Source organism: Mugil cephalus, chromosome 8, assembly GCF_022458985.1.
Source record: "Mugil cephalus isolate CIBA_MC_2020 chromosome 8, CIBA_Mcephalus_1.1, whole genome shotgun sequence".
Taxonomy (NCBI): Eukaryota; Metazoa; Chordata; class Actinopteri; order Mugiliformes; family Mugilidae; genus Mugil; species Mugil cephalus.
This window is the reverse complement of record NC_061777.1, coordinates 7,347,133-7,368,503: the sequence shown is the minus strand read 5'-3', so window position 1 is coordinate 7,368,503 and position 21,371 is coordinate 7,347,133. Positions and strand designations below refer to the sequence as shown.

At 44.5% G+C, this 21,371-nt stretch overlaps 1 protein-coding gene across 1 annotated transcript; it reads left to right on the top strand.

Moving 5' to 3' along the window:
* Positions 1-3,431: 3,431 nt before the first annotated feature.
* adamts12 (ADAM metallopeptidase with thrombospondin type 1 motif, 12) lies at positions 3,432-20,782 on the top strand. Its single transcript, XM_047592829.1, has 24 exons — positions 3,432-3,788; positions 3,935-4,299; positions 8,851-9,028; positions 9,123-9,331; positions 10,052-10,135; positions 10,616-10,740; positions 10,873-11,022; positions 11,567-11,710; positions 12,340-12,484; positions 12,570-12,662; positions 12,758-12,903; positions 12,994-13,163; positions 13,459-13,592; positions 13,776-13,896; positions 14,811-15,055; positions 15,571-15,712; positions 15,814-15,940; positions 16,130-16,340; positions 16,515-17,612; positions 17,700-17,852; positions 18,034-18,210; positions 19,109-19,255; positions 19,370-19,523; positions 19,685-20,782. The coding sequence occupies exons 1-24, from the start codon at positions 3,671-3,673 to the stop codon at positions 19,798-19,800; spliced, it is 4,752 nt and encodes a 1,583-aa protein (XP_047448785.1). The 5' UTR covers positions 3,432-3,670; the 3' UTR covers positions 19,801-20,782.
* The last annotated feature ends 589 nt before the right edge of the window (positions 20,783-21,371 follow it).

Sequence of the window (21,371 nt, the reverse complement as noted above, 5' to 3'; positions counted from 1 at the left end):
CAAAGTAAAAAGGAGCTCAAAAATAATAAAACAAGCTTAGAAATGTGTGCTTGGGATCACAAAATCCCAAGGCCTTAATCAGCGGGAGGAGTTGGCTCAGAACAACATCCCCTGAGACCGTGACTTATCTAGGTCAAAAAGTAAAAAATGGATCTTTTACCACAGAACAGGCAAATTAATAGCACATTTATTATTATTCATTTTGCTGAACTTACTAATGCAACAGTAATATAACTTGTATTCACTAACACTGCCAAAAACTTTATCTTATTTTAATGTTGTATAAAGTAAACATTTTTATCTACAAAAGTGCTGCAACGCTGACCCCAGACCACTGTAAGACTCTTAGCCGCCCAGTAATACTAATGAAATGTCTCAGACGAGTTACTCATCATGATGCAGGGAAGCCTTAATGAGGATCGTGGCCACACTCCCTTTGTGCCGAAGCCTCCATCAACCACCTAAAACTAACAAAAGCTCCCGATTGTTTTCCAGGTTCAGACATTTCACAGTCTGTTGCACATTACTGTAACAGAAGAGTCACAGGGTCAGTTTGGGTAACGTCTGTGGCAACGATAAGAGAGCGATTCATTCTGGGGTTGAATCGGATCCAGGCAGATTTCTGGAAGACGGATTTTCAAAAGAAAACTGGGCCGCGTGCCTCCGTAACATAAGGAAATATGCGTCAGTTCATCTCTAGGATAAACTGTAAAACATGTGATCGCTTTGAGACAGGTGTGAATTAAAAACAGTCGGAACAAAAAGGTTTTGACACCTTTGGCCGCTGTTTAATAAATTAGACAAAGTGCCCAGCCCTGTTAGTTAACACCAGGTAGACATTCCAGACATGCAGTAAACTCGAGAGTCAACAGCGCACCATTTGTCCTCTGTGTTGGGTGGGTAAGTCTCAGCAAGGACGGCCTGGTTACTTCTAAAATAGCTGTTATTTCTGTTAACTGTCAACCAGAGAAAGCTCACTACTTACACTGCATGCTGGTTTTTATTGGTTCCTGGAGGAGGGAAATGTGCCCCATTAGTTTTGTTATTTTTATGGTTCCTCTGGGAGGGGAGGGGTGGATGGGGTTGATTGAGATCGGCTCAAAGCTCAGCCGTCGCAATCAGTGTGGAACCGTGTGCTATCGGTAATTGGTTATTTGTGGATGGCAGATAGTGGAGAGTGGATGTGTTATTTTTAGGAAAGCGGAGACTTCTTCTAGTCCAGAATAGATTCCTCACTCTCAGTCTAAGTGTGTCTCTGAGCCACTCCCACGTTTCCCCAGCAGCTTCACCTGCAACCAGCACTGTAGGCCTTTGACATGCTTTGTTTAAAATAAATAAAAATGAAAACATAAATAATTTAAATCTCCTGCCAAGACTGGAAAAACAACCGCAGAAGATAAGACTGCGGTAGGTCCCCGACCACGTGTCTGCTCTGTGGGGCTGCTTTAGAAACACTGATAAATATATATAGATAGACACCTCTGCCATCAGACACCGCGGATTGTTGTATTTATTGTCTGCCTCTGTGTCTCCCACGGAAACAACGCAGGAGGGAATGTGTAATGTCTCAGTTGCCATTTAGTCACACATAAATCTGCTCCAGGGATAAATATTAGACAACACAGCACTGAGAGGGCTTATGGCCTCCAGAGGATACGTCCCAGAAAAGCTTTTACTCTGAACTCGGTGTGCTGAATGTGAACTGTGGAGGTGTTTGCATCCAGTACATTCAGTGATTTCACTTCAGTCTGGCACACATGAATCTGATTGTATGGTCACAACACAAATGTTCAAAATGTCCACTTTTCTTAGTTTGGGGTTTGTCTTTGGATGTGCGTTTGCACAGGATTAGTCCACCGAATGATTTAATGCTTTTGCATTTCATCCGCAAAGGGGGGAAAAAAAAGAGTAGGCCTGGGATTTTGCTCACGTTTGCAAGTCTGTGCCATCAAACAAGCCTGTGCAATTATATTTATACAGAGAGCTGTGATATTGGTAGCTAAAGTCCGCGTCAGTTTGCACAGACTACTGTTACACAACTGATAATTATCTGGCTAAGGTTGACTCACTCTTATGCATTTTTACATAACTTCCCCATTCATGACATGTTTGAGTGACAGGAAGACCTATTTGATCACATCATCAGGCAGATAAACGTGATTTCAGCACAGTGGACGGACTAATCCTTTAGGTGTGTTTGGTATATTAGAAAACTTTAAAACTTCTAAACAGATTGGTTAAAGCGTCTGGGGAATATTGATCACACATTGTTCAGCCACAAGATTAAAACCACTCATACACATCACACATGCTCCAAATAATCGGCCTCCCTGCTGCCAACCTATCAGCTCAAGTTAGCACTGCAATAACCTGTAAAGCAATAGCACATGGCCCTGGTGAACCCCTCAACCCATATTTCACTCCTCCCCTCGGGTATCCCATACAGACAAAAGCTTGGAAAAAGACACACTTTGCCAAGAACTTCATTACAACATATCTGCCCTGAACAACCTCAGCAGGAGAGGGTTTTTTCACCATCATGTGTCTCGTGCAACTGTTTGTGATGTTTGTGGTATTGTGACTTGTGCTGGGTCTTGCGTGTGATATGTGCTGAATGTCATGTGTGATTTGTGATTTGATTGTCTGAAATCTGATAGGAGAAATGAATGTGACAATGATCATCTTGAGAGAATACAATGTTCTACTGGGAAACTTTTTGAATGTGGCATTCGAGTGGATGTTACTTGGACATGTAGCACCCACACAGGCCAGACCAGGCACCCGCACCCCATAGCAATGACACTCCTTGATGGCAGCAGTCATCCCGAGCAGGATGCAGCCTGACACACACACACACACAAAGACAAGTTAGGAACAATTCAAAAAAACATGAAGAACAGCAGGAGGTGTTGACCTGGCGTCCAAATTCACTAGATCCCAAACTGATCAAACTTTAGGATGAACCACAGAGACCCGTCCCCAACCCATAGGTCCCAAAGATCCTCACTAGCAACATTCACAGGACACCCTCAGAGGGTCCATGTCCATTCTCTGATGAGTCACAACTGTTTTGGATGCACAAGGGAGACCTACAATATTATGTCTGATCTGCGTAAAAGCAAATAATGCAGCATTCAGTTAACTCTAATAAAAGTCTTTTTTCTTTCTTTCTTTCTTTCTTTCTTGTCTCTATTAGGTTGATGCTGAGTTAGTCAGTGCAACAATGCCCCTAGGCTACAACTAAATTCCTCTGCTTCCAAAAAGCCGAATCCATGATGAATGAATAATTAGACCCAGCGTTCATTGGCGCTAATGACGCGTCGCTGCTGAAGACAAGTCCGGACACACACATGCACAGAGCTGGACGTTTATTCAAATAATCTTCTTCTCCTCCTTCTGCAGCGCCCTGCTCCCCCTCGCTCCGGCAAGGAAAGTAGACACTGGTCCCAAGATCACTCCTCCCCTCCTCCTCCTTCCTCCGCAGAGCCGGAGCTTTCTCCCTCTTCAAACCATGATCTGGCTCCCAGTCTTCCACGGCGCATGTTTCCCCTCGGAGCTTGTTCATGTCATGACACAGTGCAGCTCAGGATCGCAGTGGTCCCCTCAGACGCCACTGGAACTCCAATGCCGAGGACTCTTTTCCAGCGCTTTGAGTTTGGTTACGTGAAATATGCGATGTTCGCAGGAGCGCCCCGTTCTTTTTCTGCTGCACTTTGTTTTTATTGTGGCCGCCGGTCGCGAAGATCTCATCGATTACAGCAGGCTCCTCTCGCTCTTTGCAGAGCAAGGTCAGTGTGGTGCTGCTAAAGCTGAAGCCGCACGTCTTTGCACGCTTATTAATACACGCTAGAAAAGCTTGCATGGTGCATCATCACCGGCGTGCACTGACGGTGCAGATCTGTGTATTCATGTTGTGCTTGACTCTCTTCTGCAGGTCACCTGTCCCAGTCAAACTCAGACCTGTCCATTGTCCACCCGGTGAAAACCAGCGCTGATGGAGGGTTCATCTCCCACTCTGTGTCTCACCACTTTAAGGGTGGGAGAGTCAGACGTGACCTCCAGCCCCTTACTCCGGAGGGACAGGTTTACTACAAGATCAACTACAAGGGTCGAGCTTTATTGTTCAATCTGACTGCAAACAGTCAGCTGGTTTCCAATGACTACATCCTGGAGAAGAGGAATGGCAGTGCCAACAGGACTGAGCATGGTTTGTCAGAGGGGAATTCCTGCCACCTCCTTGGCACTGTGGAAGCCCCTGATGTGAGAGGGACTGCTGCCATCAGCACGTGCAAAGGACTGGTAAGAAGTCGCTTTGTTTTATGCAGGCAACAAAGAAAGAAGGTCCATTTTAAGCCTCATTCATCAGAGTGAACAGCTTTCGTGCTGGATAGTTGCTTTGAAAAATTGTCAGGATGTTTTTTTAATACCCTGAAGAGTGGGCATCGCTGTGGGGAAGTTAGTATGTGGTTTAGGCAGTTGGAAGAGAGCAAAGCAAACCTGTTCCATCTGACAGTGGCCTGTCTGTTAGCTCCCTCTTCAAAGACTTCCTGACGCTATTTGCAGAACGAGTGTGCTGCAGACCGGCAGACGGCCACTGCTTCACCGCCAGCCATGAGACCCCCTTTCTCTGTCCTTTGTCTGTCAGATAGTTTCCCTTTTTTCTTTCACCCACACTCATTCATTCTTTCATGCGTTCCCTCATATCTCCATCTGTTCTTGCGGACACTCTTTGCAACCCTTCCCTGGACGTGCGTCGTTACTTTGTTCTATTCTGAGAGAGAGCTTCAGAATTAGGCTGTGGCACATTTTTATAGAGATGAACAAAGAGGTTTGGCAGATGGGGAAAGAGAAGAATATGGCCATCCATTTTGTTCAGTGAACTTAAGCTTTTTTTAACTTACGCAGTAGTGTTTCTAATCAAAAAATACTTCAGCTACAAAGGAGAGAATGCAGCTGGACGGCAGTAATATGAAGTTACAATCTGACATATATAGATAAAAAGAAAAATCATGATCCCATGAAACAACGTGTGCACCATATGACAAGAGAAATGTGTGATGTGTAGATACTACTTCCTCAAAACACACTCTTCATAATCTATGTAAGGTAATAGGAAGTTGGAGGAATTCCAGCCTCGGAAAGATGTGATGTGTCACTTCTTTTAGCCGTGGAGTATGTCTCCGTGTTCGTGTTTGATTGTGACACAGCAGGAATTCCTCTCCTGCAGGGTCTTGCCTCCTGCCTCTCGGTTATGTTTGTGTGGGTTGCACCGTCTCTTCCTGCCAAATCTTGTAAAAGCAGTCCATTTGTTACATGTGTCTCGGAGCAATGAGACTGAAATGACAGCCAGCTCGGCAGTGCCATAATTTATACCTGACCCAGTTTACACTCCTTTAAGTAATCCTCAAAGGGAAAATGCGTTATGTCACTCAAAATTCCACCGCTTATCTACAACATATCTAGGCTTATTCCTTCTAATTCTTCAGTAATGAACGCTCCGGTTTGTCCCTTCTCCCCGACCTACCGGGGAAACCGCTATGATCTATTACACTGATTTTCTGTTCTGGGGAAGAAGGTTTATAGCAGCTATAACCACAGAGAGACCACTAAACAGCAAGACTCAGCCAGACAGATGTGGGAGTGAAATCTTTCCAGCTGCTATGGAGGTCATTTGCCCTGAAGAAACAAAGAGAGAGTGGAGGGATTGCCTCAAGACATAGATTCGTTATATTCGGTTCTTTGTGCAGCACAAAGTAGTAGATGCTAAACAAACAGGAAAAAAACTTTGAATTACACACATACTAAGCATTTGCATGTACTTTAAAGACCTCGGATATGTGTGTCAAAAGAATATTTGGCATGGTGCTAATATACTATTTGTCAAGTTGTCCACAAATTATGATTACAGTTAAACTGTTCTGCTTTCTTGGTAAAGATAATTGCCCTAAGTTGGCTGAATTATTTACAACCTGTCATCTTTAAACTAAGAACAGATTGGAGGAACAAAAAGAAACTGTGCATCTAGTCTTAGATTAATAAAATAATCAATAAAACATCATGAAACAATAGAAAAAAACTTATACCGCAACCAAACATTTTACTATACAGCAAGACTAGGAAAGTCAGTAAATGTTCATATTTCTAAGCTGGAACCAAAGGCAGATTTATTTTACCTGTCTGATTAATAAATGGTTATCAAAGTAAGTTCCAAACTCCCATAAATTACTAATTGTTGCAAATGTACCTGACACACAGGAACATGCATCTACATCCTCTCACTAACACTAACATCCTTCCTCTGGTTGCAAAATCACTGCCGCGGTTGCTCAGGCATATAGATTTTTTTTTCCGGTGAGCTACACAGTATTCACTTTATCTGAAACCAGAGCAACTGCGTGGAGAATACTCTCACTGTTCTTTTCTTTTTCGTGGGAAAACCATCTATTGAAGTAACCCAAAACTTTCTGTGTAGACTCTTTAATCCCCAAGGCGCAGCGCAAGGCAAGAACATACTGGTTCAGACCTATTATATTGGTATTTTCCTCACTTAAATGAATGCTCCTTCGCACTATGCAGATGAAAAGGGGTAATAATGTCTTTGACCTTTGAGGAAGAAATTAGCCCGCAGGCAGAGTGAGCTTTAAAAGGAAAAATAAAACACAACTTAAGTACAGTTGGACCTATAATTGCAGAGAAATAGTTGTTTAAGAATAAATGCACATTTGTTTGCTAGAAAATTGTCGTGATTATTCGTGATTGATTAATCATTTTTGCACTAATGAGCGCCATCAGCCCCCACCTCTCCTTGTGTCCCCCTAATCACTCCTGAGGGTGCAGGCTGTGTAACAGCAGAGACTTTATTTCAGACCTAGTTGGCCAGCACTCCAAAACCGAAGCAGAAGCAGGAAACAAAAGTAAAGCAGTTCCACATGGCTGGTGTATTTAGAACACAGACCTGTGTTGTGGTAACCTCCCCTGGCTCTTGCACCTCACACCCCAAAAAAAGCTTCCTCTTGGTCAGAGGAGGGGAATAATGGAGAATAGGTGGAGAAGGGCAAAGGGTTGGAAGTGGTGAGTGAACTCCAGTTTGAGGTTGTTAAAGTTTGCAGGGTGGTCAGGATTTAGAATAGGTCCGAGGTAATTCCCCACTTTTGCTAAAAGGGCAAACAAAGTCCGAGCTGGAGTCCTTTCAAGCCGTCTTTGTTTGTGGAGCAGCGATCAGTGCTTAGTAATTTAAGGATCAGAAGTAACGCCATAACCACACTGTACAAGCAAAGCCTCGCACGCTGTGTTGCACAGTAGGACTGCTTTTGGTATGCACATTATACATATCATGCAGAGCTATGGTCGGAGTGTTTGGATGGGCCTCTCTGTAGCATTCCTTCCTGGCTGATCTGCACTCCACCACCTGCGTTTGTCAGCTGGGACTCACTGAAAGTTTAGCACTCAAAAATACGTGCAGGAGACGACAGGAAGGCACGACAGCAGACAACAAAACTGTAAAAGAATCGGCCTGAAACTCTACTGTACTATAGGTCTCTGAATGAGACAAATAGTAACATCGAAATCAGCTCAGAGTGTTTCTCTGCACAGGGCCTCTGGGAATATGTCCCGGCTGACCATAGACATATCAGACCGCATGCTTTACAGATGAGTCCACCAGAGTTCTTGGAGCTCTGGCTGAAGGCCACACTCTGAGTCAGGCCTAGAAAACCCTTCCCCAGTATTTCTTTCAAACAAAAATAGCCAAACCTCAAGCATACACAGAGGACTTTTGTTCAGTGGCAATCCCGAACAGCGTAGATGCATCTGGACACTTTCTCTTGTTTCATGAGATTCATATTAACAGGAAGAGTAACACAGTCTTTCCAAAGGGATTCCAGGCTCGTATGGTGCCATGGGATATCCAATCAGAGGTGTGCAGACTGTTGAATGAATGGGCTTGACTTTTTTTGTCTCCAAAGAAACACACGTCAAACTTATCAGGATGACCCAGAAAATCAAGTGGTAGATCCCTGGAACCAGAACGGCCTAATTTTGTTTCCTCCTGCTCCTGAAATATTTAGAAAGAAACAAAGAATTTGACCCAGCAATCAGATTTTAAGAACAGCTGGTGTTGAGGCAGGTAAATCTCCCGGATACGTTTATTTGTGTGCAGTTCATACTGAAGAAAAGCCTCTTTTCTTTGCTGATGAGAGTTTTTGTGGGTTGCTTTAGCAAAAGGAAAGGTTCACCCTGGAACAGTCCAGACATGTTTGGACTGAACTCAATACAAAACCCATACACATACTCACACAGGAACGCACACAGAATCTCTATAATGAAGACAAAGTGCAGCATTCCTAATGCAAGTGTTTATGGGTGCACGTTGGAGATCTTCCCCCCGTGTGTGTTTGCATGCGTATGTACTGAATGCATGCTCTCTTGTCGTTTTATTTGTGTGCAAGGGCGCGTATCTATGTGTGTGTGTGTTCACAAGCGGACGTCGGTGATCAGCAAGTGAATAGCCTGCACCAGTAAGAACATGCATGGCATACTTAGGAAGAAGTCGTTGTGTTGCTGCTGCAGCAGACAGAGAATTTCCCCGAGGGAAAGGAGAAAGGTTCATATTCAGATCTGTTGACTAATGATAGATTCCACCCAGATGGAAATTGCTGTGGAGCAGTCCTTTCATGAGGTTTGGAAAGGGGACGGCTACTTGTGCACCCTTTGCAGTCAGGAGTTACAGACAGAGAGCCATCCTCCTAATACTGGGATGTTGCAGTTTTCAGATTTTGGTGTCTTTTCAATGCACAGGAAATTAAAATTTCTCAGCATTTAATGCATATTTATCAATGTATTTGTCCTCAGAGAGGCTTCTTCTCCCTGCCAGAGGGACATCATTTCATTGAACCTGTCCAGAAATCTTCAGACGATCCTGCGGGGGCTCCAGAGCCTCACGTCATCTATCCAAGAGTTACTGCAGAAAGCCACAGAAGAAAACGCGACGTCGAGTCCAACGACAAACCCAGCGCCTGTGGAGTTCGAGGTATTGTTTGAATTTGTGCATCGTAAGCGTCTTTCTGGCAAAGCCCAAGCCACAATTGCACTGCAAGTGATGTCTTCCATTGTCCACGTTTTAGATGCCCCTCGTGACTCTGTCCAGGTGGAGAGGGAGAGAGAGGAGTGGGAGAGGGAGCAGCAGAACAACGAGGATCCGGTTCAGTCCCGCTCAAAGCGCTCCGTTAGCAGAGAGCGCTGGGTGGAGACCATGGTGGTGGCTGACGCCAAACTCATCGAATACCACGGAAGCGATAATGTGGAGTCCTACATCTTCACCATCATGAACATGGTAAGGCGTCTGAATCATTTTTGTAATAAGTTTTTAGTTTGGTTTTCTTTGTTACAGACATATGCATTATATTCAGTTTTAAATAAATAAATATACTTATGCATATCCCATTGGATTCCCCCCGTTCGTGAGCACCAAACCCACCCACTCGCTGCCTCCCTCTGATCCCAATAACCCTCCTTGGAATAAACAGAGAGAAAATAATTAATTAATTAATTAAATTAAGAGACAAATAGAAATAAAATGAAAAACAGTTGTAAACTTTGCTTACAAACAAACAAGTACATATAAATACATATATGGGCTTTTTCTATCTCATCCTTAAGATATGAACAATGCAGTGTACAAACTGGAAGTTAAAAGGCCTCAACAAGTTCTAAGATATCATTCCAACAGGCTATTGTCTGACATTTAGCTCCATTAGTTTCACAGTGGAAAGTTCCAGTAATAGAATATCTACAAGAAGTTGTTTGCACTGATTGATTGATAGAGAGTGTGGTGATTGCCATCGAAGCGCTAACATTGTTTTTTTACAGCTGTGCTTCCCAGCCAGAGACGCCTTTGGGCTGTGTTTAGATTTAGCCTATCATCATCATTAAGGAGCATCATTAATGGTGGGAATATTTAGGGAATCAGGGAATATTTATCTGCGATGCTTTGGATATTGGAGATTTTACTGCTTCCATTCAATGCCGCTCAGTTATTATTTTGTGTTGACAGGTGGCTGGGATCTTTCACGACGCCAGCATTGGCAATGCCATCCATGTCATCTTAGTGCGGCTCATTCTGCTACAAGGAGAAGAGGTAACACTCATCTGAAGAACGCCTTCCATAAACTTGTATCTGCTTTTATCTGTTTACACTGAAGGTTTAACAAGACAGGCACATACACGTTTGGGAAAGAGCATTTGTTAGAGACTTCCAGATGGTTGGCAACAGTTAAAGCCCAGTGTGCAGTGTGATTTGCATTAGACTTTGCAAGAGATTAATCTTACAAACTGAAAAAACAATTTAAAAAAGGCATATAAGTAATAACCGCAGTGACGGGCTCCAAGAATGTGTCAAATATGCTGTAACCCGGCAAACTTTATTTGCATGAATTAGACTGTGTATCCCTCCAATTTCTTTCCTTGCATCAAAAGGAATCCTGTTGCCTTGTGTGGAAATAAATGGAGGAGAACTCACGCTGCACCCTCGTTTGCTCGACTGACAAAGCTTTATTCAGACATGTTCACAAATTTAAAAGATGCAGAATTACATTCCTGATTCTGCCGTCTGTTGCAGAAAGGGTTGAAGATCGTCCACCATGCAGACACCACTTTGGCCAGTTTCTGTGCTTGGCAGAAGAACCTAAATCCGCAGAGTGACACACACCCGGCTCACCATGACGTGGCCGTGCTCATCACCAGGCGAGTGACACGTGCATGTGGACACGTCAGCAGTTTCAGCATATTAAATCACCGAAACAAGACATTCATTATCCACTCTACTGTTAGAGATGCTGCTCGCAGAGACATAATTTACTCGTCTTTCCCCTGCAGGAAAGACATCTGTGCAGGAATGAACCACCCCTGCGAGACCCTGGGTCTGTCTCATCTGTCTGGGATGTGTCAACCCCACCGCAGCTGCAACATCAATGAGGATTCGGGACTACCTGTCTCCTTCACCGTCGCTCACGAGATGGGCCACAGGTCTTTTTACGTGTGCATGTGTGCATGTGTGGATATGTAACTGTTGTGAAATCCTGAATAATGGGAGATCGGAACAATGGTCAGCGGGACAAAGAAGGCACCTTTTTTCCCATGAGCGGTTACTATAGAGGAAGCCACGGTACATGAACATGTGTGTCATAAAATCTCCTAGCATTAGCTCATCAGCCCATTAGTGGATTGGCTGGGTGCAAAATAATGACTAAGTATACTGTAACCCAACATAAAAACCATAGATATATGAGAAGTTTGTTGTCGTGTGAGTGTAGAGCATCAAAGGGAATAGACAGAGGTGTTGGATTAGAAGTTTGTAGTTTTTGCAAAGGAATTGTTCATTGTCAGCTGGATTTTACTGATAAATAATATGTTTATATTATATGGGAGTTTGGTCCAGCATCAATTTGGGATTAAGAGCTGCTTGCAAGGAACAAAATAAATGTACTTTTCCACTTTCCACTAACGGTGTGCTATGAAAGTGTGTTAATAAATGATAATAAATGGTCGTGCTGACTGTGCTTGAACGCAGCTTTGGGATTCATCACGACGGCCAGGGGAACGACTGCGAGCTGGAGGGGAGGCACCCGTTCATCATGTCCAGACAGCTGATGTACGACAGCTCGCCTCTCACCTGGTCTCCCTGCTCCAAGGAATACATCACACGCTTCCTCGAGTAAGTCTGAATCTGTTAATAAATGAAAAAATAACACGGCTGTATTTGGTTTAAAAAAAAATGTCTGGAACATAGGAGAATATCCAAGATTGTGAAAATGGGAAACATTTCAAACTGCACTAACACCTGGATGCATGTGAAGTGGATATGTGGCGCGTAGAGAGGATCCAAAATCAACTATGTGTTTGGTCACAACCAACAGAAAGCAAAGAACAGGAGAGCAAATATGTCGAACAAGATTCATTCACTCGTAGAAAGAAAATCTGGCAAATGGCAGAAAACGCCGGAGGAGCCAAATAAGAGCAGGAGAGGGTGTCCGCCCTAGCGCGAGCATCTGTTGGTGTTTGCTTTGACTTCCTGATTATTTTCTAGCATGTCGATGCAGACTTTAAGAATTCCTCCCTTGACATAAACGCTTTCACAGCTGCTACGGAGTCAGAGGTCAGAGCTCGTGCTCACTGAACTCTTGCCCCAAGTGACTATCTAAGATTCTAGTTCGCTCTCTTTGGTTTAATACTGGACTTTTTCGGCTTAACTCTGAGCAAAAAAACCCCGCTGAAGTCTTTGTCTGTTACCCTTTTCCTTTTTAATTGTCACCTTGTCACCTGATCTTTGTTCATCTGTTTTAGCCGTGGTTGGGGTTTCTGTCTGGATGATCGTCCTTCCAAGAAGGACCTAACCACCCCACTGGCTCGCCTCGGCATTCGCTATACCACACACCATCAGTGCCAGCTCCAGTACGGACAAAATGCAACCTTCTGCCCAGAGGTTGACGTGAGTGTTTTGCACCAGACAAAGTCAGACATTTTAGAGAAATTAGATCCTTTTTGCATTGTTTATTTTTTTTTTATTATTTCAGAACGTTTGCCAGATCCTCTGGTGTTCAGTGAACGGGTCGTGCCGCTCCAAACTGGACTCACCTATTGATGGTACTCGCTGTGGACCAGAGAAGGTGAAGAAGTCGCATAGGGTGTCCCTGGTGTTAAATGCATAATAATACACTTGTTACTAGAGTTATCTGACGAGTGTATTTTTTATTTTATTCAGTGGTGCATCTCCGGAGAGTGTGTGATTGTGGGGAAACTCCCAGAGACGGTGAACGGAGGCTGGGGGCAGTGGAGCACCTGGTCTTACTGTTCCAGGACGTGTGGAACTGGAGTTCAGTCAGCAGACAGGGAATGCAACAACCCAAAGTAAGAGCAGACTGCACTGTTCTGCAGTTAACGCTTAGTCTTCCATAACAAATAATTGGCTGACGTACACTGTGCCGCTGTTGTTTGAAGGCCAGAGTTTGGGGGCAAGTACTGCACAGGTGAAAGGAAGCGGTATCGCACGTGCAACACGAAGCCCTGTCAGAACCTCAAACCAACCTTCAGAGAGATGCTGTGCAGTGAGTTTGACACTGTGCCTTACCACAACGAGCTCTACCAGTGGGTTCCCGTATCTAATTCATGTAAGTCATCAAAATCCCATGTATAAAATAAAAGATAACACAGATATATTGGTGTAGGTACAGACTGTCAGCTCTTCTTTGCACTTGCAATTCTATATGTAAATCAACAGGGGGCAGCATTTACACTTCAAATCCCCCAGTGAAGCCTTCATCAGAGGCCTGTAATGGAGCATGTCCCTAAAGTTCTGCTGGATTTTAATCACTATTGTTACGAATTACAAAATGCATATAATTTAAGTGTGTTTATGAGAAGATGTTCATTATATAAAGGTTGCGGTGTCACATCCATCCCTAGTAACTCCCTGTGAGCTGCACTGTCGACCAGTTAATGAGTACTTTTCCGAGAAGATGTTTGACACCGTAACGGATGGAACGCCGTGCTTCATGAACAACAAGTCCAGAAACATCTGTGTCAACGGAGTGTGCAAGGTAGTGTGGCTGGGTAAGAGACGAATAGAGACTGGGTGGTTATAGTGGGGCAGTGGGACATGTTGCAGCTTAACTACAGAAAAACAGAGGGAGGAGACTTTCTGTAGAATCTTTTATTATGCTGATGATGTGGGTTTTTTTTTTTTTGGTTGTGTTTTTTTTGTGTGTGTTGTGTGTTTGTAGGCGGTGGGCTGCGACTTTGGCATCGACTCAAACGCGGTGGAGGATCGTTGCGGAGTCTGTTTGGGCGACGGCACGAGCTGCGAGACCGTTTATAAGTCATTCGATGAAGCAGAAGGCTTCGGTGAGCGCAGCACAAAGGGCATGCGAGCATCTGGGAACAAATCAAATTATCTCAACGTGACAAATGATGCAATTACTAAATTTCGGTAACACAAAACAGGCAACCAGTTAATGACGAAGGGCTTTGATCGTCCCCACCGAAAGAGTGTGAAAAAGACAAAAGATCTAATTTCTGCCAGGAGGCGTAAAGTCATTCCAGGACAGTTCATTAACATTACACCATTGTGTTGTTTCTTTGTTGTCATGGCAGCCATCTTGTCCACACTGTGCAGCTGTTTGTCCCGCTGTAGGAGGGTGTGCATGCATATGTGTCTGCAGGCCCCTGTTTGCATTCGTCTAAAGAAACGTGTCTTTGGCTGATTTTACTGTGCTTGGAAAACGCTCACTAAATCAACATACCATGAAGACAGATTAATAGAGCAACAGGCTCTTAAATTAGAAAAAAAAGCTCCTCTCCTTCCCTCCATTCTCCCCTCTTTCTTGCTGTGTGTGTTTTCTCTGCAAAGCATCCTTTCCAGATAACCAGCCCAGATGTGTAAGACTTCAAAAGGCCTAGACCGAGGGCAAACCTCCCCCTCCTTTCACAAACACAGAAACACACACCTTCCCACAAACATCATTAAACTCCAGAGACCCACTCATTGCTGCTTTCGTCCTCCCCCCCATCCAGCCCTCCCCCCTCCCCCCATCCACACACAATAAAAAACAGAGACAGGGCATTGCCCCCCACGCCGAATATGCACACGTACAGTCACACACACACACACACATGCCAGCCACCCCCGCAGACTGAGCCCACCCTCTATTAAAGATCAGAGAGAAACTGTCTGGTAGTCTGGATGTGAGTGTGGCAGCAGCCATGGTGGGCCATCCATTAGTTCGCTGTGACTCTGACTCCCCTCCCGCCTCTCCCAGGGTACGTCGATGTGGGTGTGATACCTGAGGGGGCGCGGGACATCCTGGTAAAGGAAGTGGAGGAGGCAGGTAACTTCCTGGCTCTCAGGAGCGTGGGGTCTGAGGAGTACTTCCTTAACGGCAACTACATCATCCAGTGGAATGGGGAGTATGAGGCCGGCGAGACGACGTTCTTCTATGAACGCAGCGGGAACATGGAGAACCTCACCGCTCCTGGACCCACCAAACATCCAGTGATGCTCCAGGTAGGCCACTCTAGTCTGAACAGTCGTTTAAGGTGATTCAGTATTCAAAATGTATGGAAGAGAAGGATCAGGATTTTAGTGTCTGTGTTGACGCTTCAAACAATCAGGAAATCGGCATCCAATATTCCCAAAGAACTATTACTTGCAAAAAAAACATGTATAAACAGTTGTTTTCTCCAAGACACCCAAAAGATATTTAAAGAAAGACAGCTGGACTAGAATTGCTTGAAGACGTTTTGTCACTCATCTGAGTAGCTTCTTCAGTTCTGAGAGACTGGTTTGAAATAGAGGTTTAAATAGGAAACGCATCAGAAACTTGTTTGAGAAACTTGCAAAGCCATTGTCATCGTGAGCCTCCACTTTCAATGTGTGAATGGTGTGGAAACTTCTTGAAGTCTTCTTTCTTTAAACGCCTTTTGAATTACCATGACCTCTATGACTGAGAACCTTCACAGACAAATTAAGACACCAGATAATAAAACCTCACATTTGCTATGAACTTGGTGGTTGTTCAGTTGCTGTTCCAGGAGAAGAATCCAGGTATTCGGTTCGAGTACACCATCAAGAAGATCAAAGACGCGCAAAATGAAGTCACTGAACCTATTTACTCTTGGAGACACGGGGCATGGACAGACTGCAGCACCACCTGTGGCTTAGGTCGGGCTTTTTTTTGACTATCATACTACAGTTGTAATAGAAGGGATTTTTGCACGTTGACAGGATCACAACTTTCTTCTTTAATTCCGGTTTGTTCGTAGGTGAGCAATACCAGCCTGTGCGCTGTTTTGAGACCGACATGGGCGTCGTGGATGAGTCTCTGTGTGACCCAGAGAGCCGTCCAGAAGACAGACACCGGAAGTGCAAGAACATGGATTGTCCTGCTCGGTGTGTACTCGCAAATGTGCTTCTGTTTTACTCTTTTTTGTTGTTTTCTGTGCATTGGTTGCAACTAGATACTGAGCACATCCAGAGACTTCTATTTCCAGTTTCACTCCTAATCTAGATTTTGCATATACTACAAATATAACTATGTTGCCATATATTGTTTTTTGACTCTACCCCTTCGGTCCTCAGGTGGTGGGTTGGGGGTTGGCAGCATTGCACAGCCACCTGTGGTCCAGAAGGGTTGAAGAAGCGAACGGTTCTCTGTGTCCGCACCGTTTCTGGAGAGGAAAGAGTGCTCCACCCTGTGGAATGCAAGCACCTCCTTAAGCCCAAACCTGTGGTATCGTGCAACAGGGAGGTGCCCTGTGGACAGGAGTGGGCTGTCGGTAGCTGGGAAGACGTAAGCCTCGCTCTGTTATTTTTATTTTCTTCTTCATAGCGTTGTGTTCCAAACCTCAGCCAGACAGATCACGGGCTTCAGAAAAGCATGTCCACTACCTGCCTTTCCTTAAAACCGTCCTTTATTAATGAGTAACTGTCTCCTTTGTGTTTTTTTTTTCTTTCTCTTATTCAGTGCCCCGTCACATGTGGCGGAGGTGTTCGCTCGCGCACAATCACGTGTGCTCTGGCCCCCAAAAAGACCTGTGACCCCTCAACGAAACCTAGGTCTAGATCACTGTGCGCCTTGCAGAGCTGCCCTAACTCAAGCCTTCGCAGACGACCGGGACACCCTCCCAATTACACCCGCATTAACGCACCTAAGCCCCACCCCACTAATCATTATGGTTCAGATACATGGACTCCCACGAGCACAACCTCCACAGCTTCACCTACAACCGCTGTCACTATGGGTAAGAAAACAACCACCCAAGAGACGACGACTGCTTTAGCCCCGACCACGACATCCACCTCAGTCCCCGAAATCATAGACGCTGACGACAATTCGTTCAATGTTGTGGTGAAGAAAAATGGCCATAAGGCGAAGAAAGATTCCTCTACTAAATCCAGTCAAAAGGACAGGAAAGCGAATGGAAAGACAAAGGTGGAAGAGAAGGATGAACTGGAGGAGGGAAGCACTCCGAATGTTTTGATGTACACTCCAGGATACGATTATGTTGTTGAGGACAGGACTGCAGAAGAGGAGAGGATCATCGACCTTGATGTTTTTGCCACAGCTGCATCGCTCCCAGGTCTTTCCAAATCGACCGCACCACATATTCTCATTACACCCACTTCACACACAAGTCCACGTACCGTGCACGTGACCAGAGCACCGACCGCGGTTACCCACCCTACCCCACACACCACTACTGAAACATGGTCAAAGACGACTCACCACAGCCCCCACACCACCTCACGTATCAATCCATACAGTCAGGGGAGACACCGGGTTCCCCTCACCACTCCCGTGTACAGTCCTTCTACCACTGCTGCGTCTCCCCAGTCCACTGCCAAGGTTGTTAAAATGAAGAAGCCCGCGGTGGCATCCAAGAAAAAGAGTTCTGCCTCTGATGCTAAAAAGTCCTCACCTGGACCCAAAAGTAGTCGCTCCAGGAACCCAAACCAGCGACAAGGAAGTTCAAAGAGCGGCTCAACCAGTGACCAGAACAACCTGATGGCTAGAGAGCCGGTTACGATGGATTTATACTGGGTTGTAGGAAATTGGAGCGAGGTGTGTGGAGTAAATCCCTTTTCCAAAGCATGCCATGATTATAAACCTAACTTTAGTTGTAACCATAAAACACTCCTCTATCACCAGTGTTCAACGACATGTGGAATTGGAGCAATATGGAGGACAGTCCAGTGCAGCTCCAACACTGACGAGGACTGTGCCAGCATGAAGAGACCTGAGCCTGCGCGTACATGTCTCCTGCAGCCCTGTGCCACCTGGCAAAGTGGCAGCTGGAGCAAGGTGAGTAACGTTAGATTTCCTCCAGACACTCAATTTGATAATTACACTTATTATTTATTAGTTACTCTTAATACTTAATTGTCTCTTACTTCCAAATTACCAAAGGGACTTGTTTTTCGGTGACAGTCTTCGCATTTCATCTGTTTCTGAGCCGTTTGTTGCATTGTAACGTTGTCCGCAGTGTCCAGATGACTGTGCGTTAGTGGGAAGGAGGTACCGCGAAGTCCAGTGTGTTGATTCCCAGAATCAACGTCCCCTCAGACCTTTCCACTGTCAAAATGTGTCCAGCAGACCTCTTAGCTCCTTGACCTGCCCCAACAAGTCCTGTATGACCTGGAGCATATCACCATGGGGACAGGTAGGAATATTGTCATCAAACTGCCTGATTCTTTAAAACATTTTCATAATCAATCTAACACAAATGGATGTAGGATAATACTTCCAGTGACCATTTTTACCAAGGGTTGCAGTTATTGTTTTGTTCTTCCTCAAGATGTAGCCTTTACACTGATCAGGCATAACATTATGACCATCCGTCAGTCTGTCTTCTTCACATGAGAGATCTAATCTCTCCATCATGTCCCGGGACATGCCCACCTCTAACGGGAGATGTCTGTGAGGCATCCTTACTAGATGCCCGAGCCACCTCAACTCGCTCCTCTATACGTGGAGGAGCAGTAGTTCTACTCTGAGCTCCTCCCGCGTGTCTGAGCTCCTTACCCTACCTCTAAGGCTGAGCCCAGGCAGAGGAAACTCATTTCGGCCGCTTGTATTTGCAATGACCACCGTCCTAATATTGTGTAGGTCTCCCTTGTGCCTCCAAAACAGTTGTGACTCATTAGACAATGGGTATGATTCCTTCTGAGGGTGTCCTGTGGTGTCTGGAAACAGGATCTTCGTAGGGGCCTTTGGGTTGAGGGGAGGGGCCTCTGTGGATCAGCCTGCATACTTGATCAGTTTGGAGTCCAGTGAATTCGGAGGCCAGGTCAACACCTTTGAGTTGTTCCTAAACTGTTTTTGTGTGCGTGCATGTGTCAGGCTGCTGAGGCCTTTCTCTTGGAGTTCTCCTTGTGCCTTTGTGGATTCTCTCTGGGTACCCTGCGATAAACTGGCGACCTGTCCAGGGTGTAACCCGCCTCTCGCCCAATGACAGCTGGGATAGGCTCCAGTCCCCCGCCCCGACGCTCTAGGACAAGTGGTTATAGAAGATGAGAATGGGATTATAAAATTTGTATTTGTATTTGTATTTCTCTTAGTGCTCTGGAAGCTGTGGTGAAGGCATCAGGGAGCGGTTGGTGTACTGTCCCGCACCTCATCGCTGTAGCAGCACACTGAGGCCAAACAACACGGAGATGTGCAGTTTAAGACCCTGTACTCACTGGAAGACTGAAGGCTGGGAGGAGGTCAGTCGCACTGTGACCATTCAAGGAATCTCTTCTCGTTGCTTGAAAAGTTGTTGAAAGTTTTCTTTCTTATCTTCACTGAACGGTTGTGCTGTGTTCGTGTCTGACTTGCAGTGCTCTGTGAGTTGTGGTGGGGGTCAGCAAGAGCGTGCAGTCAACTGTGTAAGTGAGCAGGATTTGGCTGTAATGCCAAACAGCCTCTGCGAGGAGATTTTCAAACCAGATACACTCAGGAAGTGCAATATGCAGGAATGCAAGACAAACGCAGGTTTGTATTCCACAGTCTCTATGTTTGTCTAAGAACACACACATGCAAATTCTGTGATGTTTTGTTTTTTGTTTTGGAAAAGCGTGAAGAATGAAATCTGACTTTACGTGTTATTTCTAACGTAGTATATTTTAATGGAGCTTGTGTTTTCTGTTATGCAGCACCACTTTGCAAGAAGAACACCATGTCATCTCGCTTCTGTGACAAGCTGAAGCTGTTGGGTCGCTGCTCTCTCAGGTCTGTCCAGAAACAGTGCTGTGTCACCTGTGGGCCGTAGCCAGGGCTGAAGACTCCCCCTAAATGCAGTGTAGTTGCATGCAGCAGGGGACACGGCATCCACAGACTGACAAACCAAAGTGCTAATGACCACTTCGACAAATGCAAACAAACCTGGGTCAACCACAAGTTTTTTACCTGCAAGATTTTTTACCAAAACTTTGAGGATGAGCACCCGTTTGGACTGTTACAGATGTTAGCGGTGTTCAGTCACAGCCTGCGAAAATCTACCGTACACTGAATGTTAGTTAAGTGGGAAAAGAAGTCACGCAAAGTATGCAAAGCAAAATTACTAATTAACAGAAAAATAAAGAAATAATCAAAAAGTTCCAATCAGCTGATCTTCCTACACAGTTCTCATAAATGCAGTTACGACACAAGGTACAGTTTACACCTTGAGAAGAAAAATGCACAAAGACACAATGGTGCTTTTAAAACATTATAAAGGTGCTTTTATAATTAAGGTGCTGATAATTTGTCAATCAGCAGTAAAATTGCCTGATATATTTTTTAAGGTAAGACCAGAATGTAAATAAAAATTTTTTTTTGTTAAATTGTACTTATAAATCTAGCTTTTGTTCTGCTTGGAATGTGGTATTTCTTCTCAGAGCTGGCACTGTGTGTTTGCATTATCCTCGGTACAGGTTCCTGCTTCAGTCCTGTTTGTTGCGATAATAATAAATAATAAAATATATATATATATTATATCTGTGGGATTCTGCAGTCAAACCTGCAGTGCTCCTCCTCTGGTGTGAGATCTACCAATGAGAAAGAGGTGTTGCAGGTCATCCCTCTCAGGTCACTCTAAAGATGGCTGCTGTGTTTGTGTGATGTTGCGCAGGCCTTAACGCTGTCGCGCAAAAGGGACGTCACCTCGCCTGACCTGCCTTTTGCGCGCCCCCATCAGTAAATGTGACAGGAAAACATGTCGGTGACAAAACTGCTTTGTAACTGAGATAAGAAATAAATGTTTTTGAATATTTTTTACTGTGCTGGTGTAGAATTAAATTCATTCTTTATGAATGTTTTATGATCCAGAATACAATTTAGGTTTGTATCCTGCAACTTCCTGGTTTAACCTCCTGGGGCCCATGCATTTGTTTGGAATATATCTTAATTTTTTTTAAGTTAATATTAAGATCATTAGGTATTTGGGATTTGGGATTGATACGACCTATGAAATATAAAAAAAAATATGCATCATATTTGAACAGGAAGTATTTTTTAAAAAAATCAAATAAATAAATGTGGACATAGGGATTATTTCACTGTACATTACAATTTCAGTCACCAAAATATAAAACTGTTTATTTTAAAGCAAAAGCAGATTTGAAAATGATGAAATCCCAGTGTCCTCAAACAAGTACCTCTGAATTTGTTAAATTATCATGTCATATCAAACTAGAAAAGTTAATAAGGATAAATAAACAAGTGTATTGAACCTTTGCTACCAGTACAAGTGTCCCCTTGTGGGGACAACAGGTCTAAATGGAGCAGAATAAGCTACCGCAAACCTACAACATCCTGTATGAGGACGCTGGGTCGCCGGAGGTTAAGATAAAACATGTGTAG

What these genes read in the sequence shown, in the direction of transcription:
- adamts12 (XM_047592829.1), top strand. Translation starts at nt 3,671, where the DNA reads ATGCGATGTTCGCAGGAGCGCCCCGTTCTTTTTCTGCTGCACTTTGTT. An exon ending in CTCGCTGTGGACCAGAGAAG is followed by an intron (nt 12,663 to 12,757) that starts GTGAAGAAGTCG and finishes TATTTTATTCAG; the next exon opens with TGGTGCATCTCCGGAGAGTG. An exon ending in GGAATGCAAGACAAACGCAG is followed by an intron (nt 19,524 to 19,684) that starts GTTTGTATTCCA and finishes TCTGTTATGCAG; the next exon opens with CACCACTTTGCAAGAAGAAC.